Raw genomic sequence first — 14,001 nt, 5'->3', positions numbered from 1 at the left:
CTGCATATACCCTATACTGGAGAATACAAACAAAACCTACTCACTTTTCTCCTGCCCGGTATGGACTTGTCATCTGTAAAGGATCTGCACCGGAAAAGACAAAACAAAGGAGCCGTTCATTACTGTGTTTAGAGGCAGCCTGTGGATGCGTGTTTGTGTTTGCCTCATTGCATATGCTACAAGCAAACAAACAAGACACGGGGAAGCACAAACCAACAGGGAAACCTGCAACAAAAGTGAAATTGTGTGGGAAGAATATGACAGATGTTTATAGTTTGGCCCACAGTTGAAATGCGACCTCATTGCAGTGTGTTTTAACAGCTGTTTCTCTCCGTCTCTGTCCCTGTTTTCTCTTCTTCTGCGCCTTCTCTCAGGTTTTTAAGTCATGATGCAAGAATCTGGGACGGAGGCGACGAGCAACGGCCCAGCCAATGAGAATGGAGGAGCGAGCGTGGAGGGAGTACCCAGAGAGGGGCGACCAAAAAGTGCCACGCCGTCAGCAGAAGTGACTGCAGCAGATCTCCTGCATCTTCAGCAGCACCAGGTAGACCATTCACACCTGTCTTCACTTTATTAAGCCATGTCAACAGCAGGCCAATCCGCCTCTTAAAGTGCCTCTTAATATTTAATTCCTCCTCAAAGTACATCTAGTTCATAAACACATTATTATTATTATTTATGTATACTGAGGCCCTTTTAGAATATTTAAAAGACGGGGAGTGCTCTTTCTGTGTGATTGTTTGGTTGCGAATGTGTTTATTGTAGCATGCAGCATCTGCATTTCGATCAAATATTTATTATGATGTTCTGACATATTTTAAGTATGTAGGTGCCACAGGATTTTGTAGACAGTTAAGGAACCGTGACATCCAATTGGATGACAGCGTTTTCCTCCGGCTCATTGTAAACACACCTCACACTCACAACTAATGCCACACTCTGCTGTACTAACCAATGAGGTGAGGAGACAGACGCTGGCGTTATCGTCAGTGAAGCCGAAACATTTTCACCATCTCAGACTTGAGGCAAACAGACAAGCTCTTTCTGTTGGTGTCAGCGTTATGTGTGGCACACGACACTGCGTTTAAAGAAACAACACTGAAAAGATCAGTGTGTCTTCTACTATCTTGGTCTTTGCGACAGCACAACTAGGGTTGTTGTCAGGAGCTGTTTGGTGATGATGCACGGCTCTGTGCCGTTGTCTGTTGTCACAGCGCATCCATCAGCATTTTTACAGGGAGGCAAACAAAGCTGTAGCATGGAACAAGAGGGAAATGGCATTGTAACACATAGAGCTGAGCAATAACTCAGTATTATCATTTATCATCTTTGAACACAATCATCACGGTGTTCTGATGCTGTGATATTTGGCCACTGATGAACATTTGTTTTTCAGAAATGATGAGAACATTTTGATAATAGGATAAAATAGCTTAGCCGTTTAAAGAGTCATTGCTTGGCATTTTAGGTGATGTTTAGACATAACATAAATTTTATTGTGAAATTTCAGATGTGTAGCTCAGGTTTCACTTCAGCAGTAAGATGACCAGGGCTTTAGCCAGCAACTTTGTAACATCAGCTATATGCACTTATAGCACTTTCCCCTTGCTATAATGCTAATTGCTAATCATGTGCTAGCACAGACAGAACAGCAGGGGTACCAGTCTGTAGCTTTGCACACAGGAGCACAGAGATACTGGAGGATTTATTTCCCAGTATCACCACAAAAGGGAAACTACCATGTATTGATATATCAGAAGGGATGTTTTAATCCATATAAGCATTGAACAGGTCAAATTAAATGAAGTCATAATGTTTGCATGATTCTTTACTATACATTTTGACTTGTTTAGCATTTATTTATGTGGAGAATCAGGAACAATAAGCCACTTGTTTGTTTGTTTTTTCCCTTTTTATTGTAGAGTATGGGTGTATGTAAATATAATTAATTGGTCAAACATACACTCAAAGCAAAATGATGCTTTAGGTGTCGTCATCTTAGAAGTGTGGTACGTGTTTTGGTGCAAGATGCCCCTGTTAATTCCATTTCCTCTTTGTAAGTAGTAGAAGAAGTGTTGATTGTTCAGTAAGTACAAAGGATGAGTCAGTGTGTGTTCTGATTCTCAGCCTTAGTCTGTGAAGCCTTTAGGCCTCTCCAGATCATCCCCACTACCCCAGCTAGACCCCAGACCCCACCTCCCACCCATCTTTTTTCCAGCTCCGAACGAGCATGTCGTCAGTGAGAAAATCACAGCCATACTGAATTCATTACTGCAGTAGTCACACAAAACCATGGATAAAATTTCAATAACTGCAGGCCACAGTTGAGTAAACAGTTGCAGTGAAACTTAATTCCTGTTGACTTTTCCTTCATTCTTTGCCAGGGGCACATTCTGATTCGCTCTGCAAAGACAACAGGGTTACAACTTTGATAAATGCGAGGCAGGGGAGAGGGAGAGAATGGGCGAGAAAAGTGTCATGGATGTGCACTTGACACCAAGAAGGGATGGAAATAAAGCCTTCCCACTAGAATAGAGCCAGTCGTCCAAGCATGCTCCCTGTTTTCAAGTCATCCAAAAAGAACTATTGCTCTCCAGCATCTGCCCTGGCATTTAAAGAAAGGAGAAACCAGCAACTCTCTCCATCCTGCTTCCATATATTGCGGACACATTTTCTGCCCCGTTCTCTACTGTAGCAAATGCAGAAATAATTCCTGGTTCATGCCGTTTGAACAAATCCAGTGGTTAATTTGTGTGGCCCGCATGCAGGGAGGTGTATTAATTGTTGCCTGTGATAAATGACGCACGGATGGGAAGGAAGGACGAGATGTCTCACTCTCAGCTCCTGGCACTGGACTTTGATAGGCTACTTACCATGGTAGTGTTACTGGCAAGACAGGCAGGCAGTCTTTTTATTCTCCCATTAGACTAGCCGAGGATTTTCCCTCATGCACCATGAACCATGTTAATTGTCCCCGGGGCATTACGATCTTCACTCAGTTACTCGATAACTTTTTACTTTTGTGACATTTCACAGTTTCTTTTAAGTTTTATTTGTGGCTTGCACTAATATGCCTCTAACTGACACACTGAGAATTTTTTTCCTTCATTCTTTGTTCTCCACAACACATGCAAGGTGCTATTACCCCTTTAGGTGACGCAAAAATCAATCTAAAATGTTTTCAGACTCAAAGTGCAAATGTCTGAGAGTCCCTCGAGTGAGCCGGAACAACAAACCTGGCAGTGGCATATCATTTATTCTTATTAGGGAACATAACTATGAAAGACAGTCCTCATTAATAAAGATGGGGGATGAAATAATTGTAATCTGTTTGATCATCTTGATTCTGACAGGGGAATTCATCTTGTTGACTAGTCAGATTTGGGGGAAGTGGACCATAAGCTTGAATTAAGCATGTCTATTAGTAAGTCAAATATTTTTTTTAGGGCGAAAAAGGTGCTGCGTTTCTTCTCTTTTTTCCCCAAGATGCTGTTGAAATTCAGCAGATTTCTCTATAGGAGGAACTCAATGTCCTGTCTGTTGTGTTGTAATAGTTAGACAACTGGGTGCCCTTGTAAACATTTGTTGTGCATCTTGTTGCTGTGCTCGTTGTGATCACTGTTACCCATGTATTATTAATAAATGTCTCTATTATAGCATGTGCAGTTTTTTTTTTTCTTTTCATAGCACATGTGTCTGCACCCCTGAACCACACTGTTTATTTGCTTTCTGTTTTTGTTTGTGTTGCAGAAGTTGTGGTTTTAACGTTATCCACATGAGGAAGTGAAGATACTGCAGGGGCAAAAATAAAACAAAAGCAATAGTATGAAAAAGTTTTGCAATAACCTGTTTTGTGATTTGTGATTTAAATGATTTTGTAACAGGAAACCGTGTTGTGCAGCTGTAGTTGTCACATAAACGCAGAGTGACAGTAATATTCTCAAGGACACCCTGTTAGCTCTAGAGCTGCTGTCTTCACGATATTCACATTTCCTGTGATGTGTGGTCATTTTCAGCAAAGCATCTTACCTGTTTAAACACACGAGTTACTCTTTCACTCTAAGTTGGTTCGTGTGATGCAACTGTAGAGCATTAAATATTAATATCCTGTCCTTTAGAAGAGTCCTTTTAATTTAGGCTGGTGATATTGTTCACACGAGAGAAAATACCTAAAACAATGATTAATAACTGCTTTTCTTTTATTGCATGCACATCCATCTAACATACCCTGTCCAACAAGTGCTTTTCTACATATTGAAAGATAAGACCGGCTAGCTACTTCTTTCATTTTCCTCCTCTCTGCCTGTGTGGTCGAGGTGTCTTTCGTGAGGTTGACGTCCATAACAGTGGCCACAGAAAGAGCTGAGTGGGCACACATCCTCTGCTTGCATAATGCAAATCATACACTGTCCCTTGTGGAGGCTTGTGAAGGTGGAACTGCAAATCTTAACTGTTCTCTGATGACCAAGTGTTCCATGATAAGCCTTGCTCTCCCAGTACACACACACAGGTACGCACACACAGACGTGAATAGTATATATATGCTCACGTAGAATAGAGTTGCAAAGGTCAGGCCTTTAAGTGTAGGACCTGCTGGTTTTGGGCGTCCAGTCCACATTATGGGCTAATGGTCAGACTGAGAGAGTTAACAGCACCAGGTCAGAGAGGAGGCCAGAGAGCATTTTCTGCCTCAGATCTCTGCTAATCGTATGCACTCTGCAGCAGAGCTGAGGGCAAAGAGAGAGCGTGCTATGCCCAGATTGAAATACATACACTGTTACACAAGAAGAACGCACCCCTATCGCTGCGCCTTTGAATTGAATTCCTGCCAGTATCTCTGTATTTGCTCTACAGCAGAATAAGATAGACGTGTGCAGTGCAATGCTGAATATTTCACATGAATGACAAAGCCGTCTTCGCTCTCTGTGTGTGTGCTTTTTGACCAGTCGCTTCGCTGCAGTATAGTGGCTTCATGGTGTAGCGGTTTGTGCATCACACTGAAAGGACACTCCAACATCTCTAGCAGCTCTCACGTATCTTCATGTATACTGTTCATACTGTCACAGGAGGCCAAGCAAAGGCTCGGGCTTATTGGAAAATCTGGCAGAGAGGATAACATCAGTGTTATGACACTGCATATTGCCCTAAATTGCTTATTGGTAAAATGATAGTGCTCGTCCAATTTGAATAATTTTATGGAATCCCTCACAGAACAGTTTAATTATGTTATCACACAACTGGCAACATCTGTCTTTATACCACAGCACATGACAGTTTTATTACAGGCTGAATTTCTTTGCTGGTTCTGGCAATTGATGTGTGATCTGATTAATAATCACACAGATGGAGGTGAAAATTGAACAGCAAAGCGTTGCTATGTGGAAAAAAGGGGAAATAATTATTAAAGGAAAAAAAGCAAACTCTCTGTCTCTGAAAATATCCTGACCATTTTTACAAACCGTCGCACTTCCCTCAGTGGAAGTATCTCTTTTTTAAACACTTTTACACACATTTATAAATCTGAAAACAAAATGTGTTTAGTCTAGGTGCAACTTTTCATATCCTCTTGTCACCCAGGTTTTGTTAGTGAGCTTTCAAGAGGTAAACCACCCAGCACCTCATTTTTGGCTTATGGACGCTTTCCAAAACAGCCTATGAACTCATCCATTTTGTTGAGTCTACCTCCAGCTGCTGCTGTCCGACTGACAAGAGATGAAGCGCAGGTTACATGTGTGCTGAAACCCATAGTTTAAAATAGTTGACTGTTGCTTGGGTCGACATCCTGTTTACACACCCTGCCTATGTGGGCAGCAGGAGGGGGATCACAGGAGTTGTTTGACATTGTGGTAATCAGAATGGTCACACTTAGAAGCGCACACACATTCAAACACACTCACTCGTCTTTCCCTGTAGCTCAGCACGAAAATATGCTTTTTTGAGGGTTTTTTACGCCCACATAAAATAAAACATGTTAATGGAGCCATGTCAAAAGTTGATTCATGGTAAATAATTAAATTGTCACTAAGTTTTGTTTTTTTTTGCATGTGTTGGGGCTTTGCTATTAGCAAAGAAAAAAACAAAGAATTAAAAAAATATATATAAACTTAAAAAAATAAATAAATGACATACACTGAAAAAAATGTTACTTTGAATCAAATTACTCTGTCTTACAACTAAATTTATTAGTTTTACTCAGACTATAATTCTGATTTAATAAAAACTATAACTGTGTATTTAAAATAAGCCAAAAGTATTTATTTTTCCAGAATCATAAATGTACATTGAAACAAACTAAAAAGATCATTTTCCGAGTACATTTGTTCTTTGGACTCTTCGGACACTCTAATTTTGTTACATGCAATTTTATTAAGTTCTTTCAACTTTTTAGTCAGTGTAATAAAATAGAGTTTCTACTGATACATAATTGAAAATTGGTTTCTTATGTCCTCGTTCAAAATGTTACTTAAGAGAGCTTCACAAAAATCTATTTTATTCCATAGAATCCACTATAAAACAAAAGCTAGAGCTGATTTCTCTAAAGTAAAATAAGGTTTTGTCACAATCAACTTGCTAGAAACACAGATAAATTCTCCTTTGAAGGACCAAATTTATTATGGTATGTTTTTTTTAAAAAAAAGGCTCCCTTTTATGTACGAAAAATACAATAAAAATTACAAAATAAAGCACTAAAGACTTCAGTTCTATTTACACAACAGCTGACAAAGAAAAAGAAAAAAACCCCAAAAAACACACCAGACAAAATGAAGCAAAACTGATTTCCCTACCCAGCCTCCACCCACCCTCACCAAACCCCTCTTTTTTAAAACTTTTTCACCTTTAAAACGTGAGATAGGTAACGTAACAGCCATTAACATTAACAACATTTCTAACACTGTGCAAACAGTGGCTACCTAAATAAAATGAATATGACAGACAGAACCCTTCGAACAATGGAAAACAAAAATCAGATACTGTGGTTCTAATTTCTAATTTCTCTCATATTAAAGTTTGTTCCTTCCCAATACAATCTAACAGGAATTCCCTACACTTCCCTGGACTGTATCTGAATACAAATGAGCTATAAAAGGCAAACAAAAAAAAAGCAGAGTCCCCTTGTCTCTTTGGCTGATCCGATGCTTAGAGCTTGACACTGACACTACAGACTACAGACTTTTTGTTGATTTTTTCCCATGGTAAGTGATTTTTAATTTAGTTAACGTGAAATAAACACCTTCAACCCAGAAATCCCAGTTTTCTGTTGCAACAATGTAAAGCTTCAGTTCAACTAAATGACACAGACGCTTCACTTTTCTCAGTGTAGACAAGAGAACCAGTTTCTCTTATCACTGGTATTCTTATAAATTTAGTAATTTAATGGTGAAGATATCAGTCTATGCCATAAAAACGCCAGAAAGCCTTTTTATACTTTTCCAAATTTTATAGGTAAGAGATGGTGTTAGTACAGGCTGTTTTCTAAACATTTTTCCTATAATTCATCAGGTTTTGTGTTTGCATTTGTACAAGGAAGACAGGGTTGGGATTAAATAATCAATCAGCAAACCCAAATAGGTTTCTTTTTTATAACATGTTAGCAAGATAATGTTGAAAGTGTCTGATTCAGAAGTATTAGCGGTGTTACTGACAAGCTGGACATAAACCCGGGTTTTGGACTAAACAGATGGCCGAATAGTATCACGATCCTAACCAGATTTATGATATTAATTGGGTGCATCCTCAGTCTTTAGTTGAAACACACTGTTTGTCCTAGTGGAAAAATTGTGGAATGTTGTCAAGGAAGTGTGGACGTACAAATGCCTCCCATGTAAATGATGCAAGTGTATGCTGGTATCATTAGGAAGAGTGAAGTGGCTCTCATTGTGTGGTGCCCGGATCATCTTTGATGGCCATGGTGTGCGTGTTTGTGCTGAAGTGGGCAACTCTAAACTTTGAGCAGGTGTCTGAAGCAGCTGGCTGGAGGCAGACAGGGAAACACGTCTGCATCGGTTCAGTATTAAATGGCTTAGAGAGAGAGAGGGAGAGGCCTCGGCTAGCCAGAGGACTAATGCATCCTCAATGTTTTATTTAAAGTAGTGCCAGCAACAGCTTCTTAGTGTTCCACATCAACATGCACACACAAATCATTGCACACGGAAACACGTGCACACACACACACACACACAGATACACACACATTCAGGCAAACAGAGTAATTTAGCACTGTTTAGCTGAACAACTTGTGTGTTTAGTGTTGTAAATAAGTAACCGTTTTAACAGGGCCTCAGGAGGCTGTGGTTGGGAAAGTACACGCTCAGACATGACTAGCTTTAATGGCCATTGTCAAAACACAGTTTAAACAAAACCCTTTCTTCACCCGATTGGAATGTTTACATTTAGTTGAATAATAATCCCGTTTTAAGGAGATGCTGTTCTTTAAGGATAGCCAATCTGACCCAATTTATTAGGGATAGACTTAAGGATGCACAATTCCTCATGGGAAAACATTCAAGCGCAGTGCCTATTCATTTTTAATGAGAGCACTACTTTAAAAACTTCATAGAATTAATATGTATCAGTGAAGTCTTTCCTGTGCAGAAAACTTCAGGGTAATTAATATTCATAGGCTGTGCTTGTTAACACCCCCAATGCTTGTGCAATGTAGATCCAATTAACATAGAATGGACCCTAAGGATTTGGGCAGATAAGGGTTAAATGAGCTATTGAAATTGAAACCGGGACTCTCCCCTTTTAAAACACTTATTTGTTCCAATAATCCTTGTTGCAGATTAAGGCATTTTTTGGGTGTGCAAACGATATCTCTACAAAGGTAGAGTTGGCTCAGATAGAGTCTGTATGTGCATGAAAAATATTGATGCACGTGCATGTATGGATGCATGTTTAAATGCATGTGCATGTGGAGGTGTGTGCACGACACATGCAAGCACGTGCACTTGCTTGTATACATGTATGCATAGGGGGCATCCCCTTACACAGCCAGGCTAATGTGAAAAGCCTGTAGTGAGCCTGACTTATATATCTTATTCATAATCTCTTGGCACAGTGCGGGTAATAGACAGCAGTGTTCACCCTTGGCATCTGGCTTCAAGTCCTGGTTATCCTGGGTGACAGAGGAGGAAGTTCTAGAGTTCTAACAGTAGCTAGGTGATTGCACAGTAGCAAAATGCCACCTGCTGCCATTTGTTGGCACACAGACTGCAGATATTGCTCCCTGGAGTACCCTGAAACAACTGTGCTTCCCAAGGACTCAGTATTTAAGACCAAGTCTAAGCTAAATGATAGGAGGCAGGAAAGATATTCATGGCTTAAAAAGAAGTGAGCGCAGAGCCCGTTCATTACCTTAACCTCTTAAGGTTTTGCTTCATTTTCACCAATGTTAATGTGACGACCTAAAAATCATGCCAGGGAAAAATTATCAGTGAAGCAGAACGAGCACAGATGTGTTTACATTGAGGAAAAGAAACTCAACTACAACTATAATCTGCTTTTAACTACATGAAGTTAAGCTACGAGATTTGTTTCTTTTAACGGGCCAAGATATTTTGGCTTTAAATCTGTAGCGTCGGTTGGGACCCAGAACCCTAATGATGACATGATCAAGGTTGATTTGTCAGATGTTTGGAACGTTGCCGTCAGAGCCACAGTCCAACTGTTTTCACAGGTTTTTCAGGCTGGAATATGACAAGAAGACTGACCTATATAATAGATAGATAGATAGATAGATAGATAGATAGATAGATAGATAGATGTAAACTTTCAGTTAGTACAGCACCAGTGCACAGTGTATACTCCTTGTTTCTGTTATATGTTAAAAAAAAGTTGACAGCCATGTTTTTTGCACGGAGGGTAAAATATGATAAACTACCAGTTCTGATGATCAAATGAGCCTTCATTGAAGCAAATATCTATGGACAGCCTCACCATGTATAGGTCTCTTGGAGTAAATTTGATTGTTTGACATGTATTCACCCATCAAAGTATGTATGAGTGATTAATAACAACCCCCTGTGCACGTTCAGCGGTGACATGGCCTCTATTTGAGAGAAAAATGGCACAGGTCGGTATTCACTGGTGAATAGCTGTGTACCATTTAGAGAATGAAATGGCATGATGGGATGTCTTGTCATAAATAAAAGTGATGGCACCTCGGCATCCTGTGAATGACATGTGCCATAAATACTTAGCCAGGCCAGAGACAATGGTTCGAATAAATCCTCGCGCAGACCTTTTCTCTCTATAAAAAAAGATATATATTATTTAAGTGAACTATGAAAACAAATGTTTTTCCCTCCCCAGCTGGTGACAGAGAGACCTCCAGGACAATGGGTGCTGCGCCCTCTCTGTGGTCTCTGATACGCTGTTGTTATTTGCTTGTTTACAATCTTTGACATGATGTAATGGGATGGCTGTGAAAGTACTAGCCAGTAAATGGCACAGAAAATAAGACAGTCCTTTATGTCTCCCTCCTCTGCTTTTTTTCTTTGCTCCCTCCCTTTTCCCCCCCTTGTTTTTCCCTGCAAACGGGAAATATGTTCTGCATTTGACTGAAGGAACATGAGCCTTGAATATAAGTGACTGTTTTTTGCATTAGGTACTCCCTGGAGGTAGGGGGGGAAAATATCATGTCCCTGCGTGAAATGTGAATGTGAAATCTAGCAGAAAGAAATATTTATGACCATTTTCTGCTTGATTAGAGCTGGATGACATGCCTTAGGAGACAGTGAGTGGACAAAAGACAGCAGCACTGCTTCTGGGCAGATGTTAAAGAAAGAGTTGTTTAAGGAGGACACCGTTCTGTCCGTGGACTGTCTGTGGGTGGGATGGGGGGTTTCGGTTGAAGCATGGCAGGGAAAATTGAGTAACGCCAACAGGAGCGTACTGAGAAGCCCATGATCCATCACGGGTCTTGTTCTCACTGACACGAGGAACACAAGTAATTTCTCTCAGATGGCCAAGCTAAGTGTAAAACCTAAAACAATAGTTTAACTGTGGTTCATTGAGAAACAGAACTAAACACGAGCATGATTTAGATGGCTTGGCACCCATGCACGCTTTAATGTGTCAGTTACACATTTCACTCCTGACAACAATTTATTAATCCATTTAGGTGAGCTGGGATTTAGTCCAAGGCACAGTCAACTGTTTGACATTACTGCCGTGTTAGACAGACATGTGAGTTTGGTTTTACTGCTACTGTCCAATTCTTTAAATCAGAATGTCTGAAACTAGTAACCTTTACTCAGGTCTCAGTGCATGTTGAGCACTCAAATCTGATCTGGATTCTGTACTCTTAAACACCGAAGCTGTTTTAATTCACTGATTCACATGCAAAACCCCCGTTATTTAAAAATACGTATTTTTAACCAGGTTAACTTGTAACATTGACACATTTGGAAGTCTTGGTCAAAACTGTACTTCTTCTTTGCATTTAAAGTAAATAAAAATCTATCTAGCCACTGATGGAGCCCCCACAAGTTCCATTTGTTTCATCTGTAAATATCAATAGAGCAAAAACAACCACTCACAAAATAAAAAGATGTATTTGGGAGAATTTTAAAGAGGGCCTTCCTCACCTCTTTATTTGAAAGGGTCACATGGCCTGACAGGCTTCCAGCATGTTGTTTGATGTAGTTGGTTACGGCGCTTTTGTAGATCATATGTCAGTTGTTACAAACAGAAATAAGAGATATTTTTTAAATCACATGTGTGCTGTAGTTGATTTGAAATTTAAACACACAGTGAAAGGACTGTACATCAAAAGCAGTATTTTATGGGAAACCTTAGGCAGTAGTGAAATTTTAGTTATCATTATTTTGCATATTACATTATTTTATTCTGTTTGTTCCTTTTCAAAAGCTCAAGTGCCACTTAAAAACTTTGTATTGTGTGGGAATATATCAAATAATGTGGTTTTGTCTCCACAGTGGCATATTTTAGATTCAGTACATTATATTAGCATGCAAAAATCACAAGAACTTACAGCAAGACTTCTGGCTATTTTGTTAAACATAAAAAAACCTCAGTGCTCCTCCTTTATGACACTGTAAGTAGTTTGATTGTGTGTTCGCATGTGTCATCAAACAATAGGTGTCCGTGGCCAATATATGACACAACTTCCTGGGTAATAAAGGCTGACAGAGTTGTGTAATGTTTTTGGTAATTAACCCACACACTCAGTATTTCTGTTCCAGGAAAGAGAGAGAAGCATTTCTGTTTGGCAGCGTATCAGGACAAGTGCCAACATATAAATAATCAGTTAATTACAGTATTGACGCAATTGTCTTGGTTGCACAAGCAACTCATCTCTGGCAGCGTATTGATTGTGTTTAGATGAAGCCTGTGACAGGGGAGATGCTTCCCCCTCTTAAAGTCATTTCCAATGGATCACAGAAGTACAAAATTGAGAGTATGATTAATTTTTCAATTTCTCTCTGCGGATATCTAATAATTGTGCCCATAGATAGCCAAGGGCTCTTATTAAACATTAACATGCAAAAGAAAAGTTAGAATCAGAAAGATGGTATTTTGGATTGAATAATGTAAAATATCTGTAGGGCAACAGAGAAAGAAGCAAACTATTCCAGGTTTATTCTTCAAATGTTTTCCACCACTGCAATGCCTCCTCCTAATTACTGAGCTCTTATCTGCACACTCGACACTATATTTATTTTTTCCTCATTGCTAAATGCAAATTTCTTTAACCTTTTAATAACATGTACATGTCAGTAATTTTTAAAAGCTATCATTAGAAATGTCATTTGGACTCGGCTAGGATTGTGTTTTTAATTGGTATGTAACTCCACTGGACAGACAAGTTTTTATTTTTAATTCAAGTTTCTGATAATTAATGCAAGACTTTCCCCAACATATTAAATGCTTGGCTCTTTGATTTGCTAAAGGGAGTGTTGGTGAGGCGCGCGGCATCTTATTAGAATACATCAGCATGCTATCTCCTTGCTTTGCAGCAGAGAGACACTTTGCCTTTAAGAAGTGGCACCTTACAGGAGGTTCCACCTTCAGGTCTCGCTCTGTCTCCTTCTGTCTCTCTGTGTTTCTCCCCGTGCTGTCTCCATCACTTTGCTCACTTCCAAATAATATCATCATCATCTCAGATAGCTGTGGCACAGGAGAACTGCATTTGTTGATCAGATCTGGCTCGGCTGACGCCTCCTCTCCTCAAGTACGGGGATGTGCGTGTAATGCTTGCCTGAGCCCGGCCGTCGGCGGCTGATTGAGTGATTCTGCCTGTCAAAGAACAAGATAACCGCATCAGTAAATACTCTCCACTCCGCGGCCCTCACCAACGTCCCACCACTCGCAGGAACAGAGGTTCTCTCCACACAGCTCGTTGTTATACATGTATACACTGTCCTTTAGTTCATCCACTCATTGTCTAATAGAGCTTTGAAGGAGTCACACAAAAGAGAATTTCCTATTTTAACACATAAACGCATTAATGCAGTGCTCTGCCTCTCCAAAGGGACTTCTAACTCAGGTTACAGTTAGTTTTTCTTGTCATTTTGATGAGGTCTCTTGCCAGTATCACACCACCAGATTCCGGTTTCACAGTGTGATCGTTTGATAGCCCCCCTCTCTTCAAAGCATCACCAGCATTGAAGATGGATTGAATTAGCGATTTGTGGTGCATTTATCTTGATCTGAGAGTAATTTAGTGCTCTCTGTCTTAGCACTCAAGCTCAATGAAAACAATAAATGGTGTCCTTATCTTCCAGAGTGAAATCAAGATAGGCACAGGAGGCTGTGAGTTATTTGTGGTTGATTTGGAAAGAAAGGAGGGACAGGAAATGGACACCCCTCTCACATTACCTCTCACCATAGAGCGGGAGAAGGAGAGAGGCAGAGAGACGTTTTTTAATCAGCAGAAAGCTGTGCTTCTAATGTAAAAGTGTCAAAGATGTGCCTTAGCCCTGCAATGAGTGAAATCTGGTCAAGCCTTGTGTTAAATTGAAAACCGGGCCGCTGGGA

General features: G+C 40.0%; 1 protein-coding gene across 19 annotated transcripts in view; it reads left to right on the top strand.

Moving 5' to 3' along the window:
- The window catches only part of foxp1b (forkhead box P1b), a 146,678-nt gene that overhangs the window by 65,742 nt on the left and 66,935 nt on the right, over positions 1-14,001 (top strand). For all 19 annotated transcript variants that reach the window (XM_013269979.3, XM_025907475.1, XM_025907469.1 and 16 more), the window contains one exon: positions 375-544. In XM_013269979.3, the coding sequence (XP_013125433.1) occupies positions 386-544 (159 nt within the window). In that variant the 5' untranslated portion in view covers positions 375-385. The remainder of the gene's footprint in view (positions 1-374; positions 545-14,001) is intronic.

This window comes from Oreochromis niloticus, linkage group LG5 (genome assembly GCF_001858045.2).
Source record: "Oreochromis niloticus isolate F11D_XX linkage group LG5, O_niloticus_UMD_NMBU, whole genome shotgun sequence".
In the NCBI taxonomy this organism is placed as follows: domain Eukaryota; kingdom Metazoa; phylum Chordata; class Actinopteri; order Cichliformes; family Cichlidae; genus Oreochromis; species Oreochromis niloticus.
This window is presented reverse-complemented; position numbering and strand designations above follow the sequence as displayed.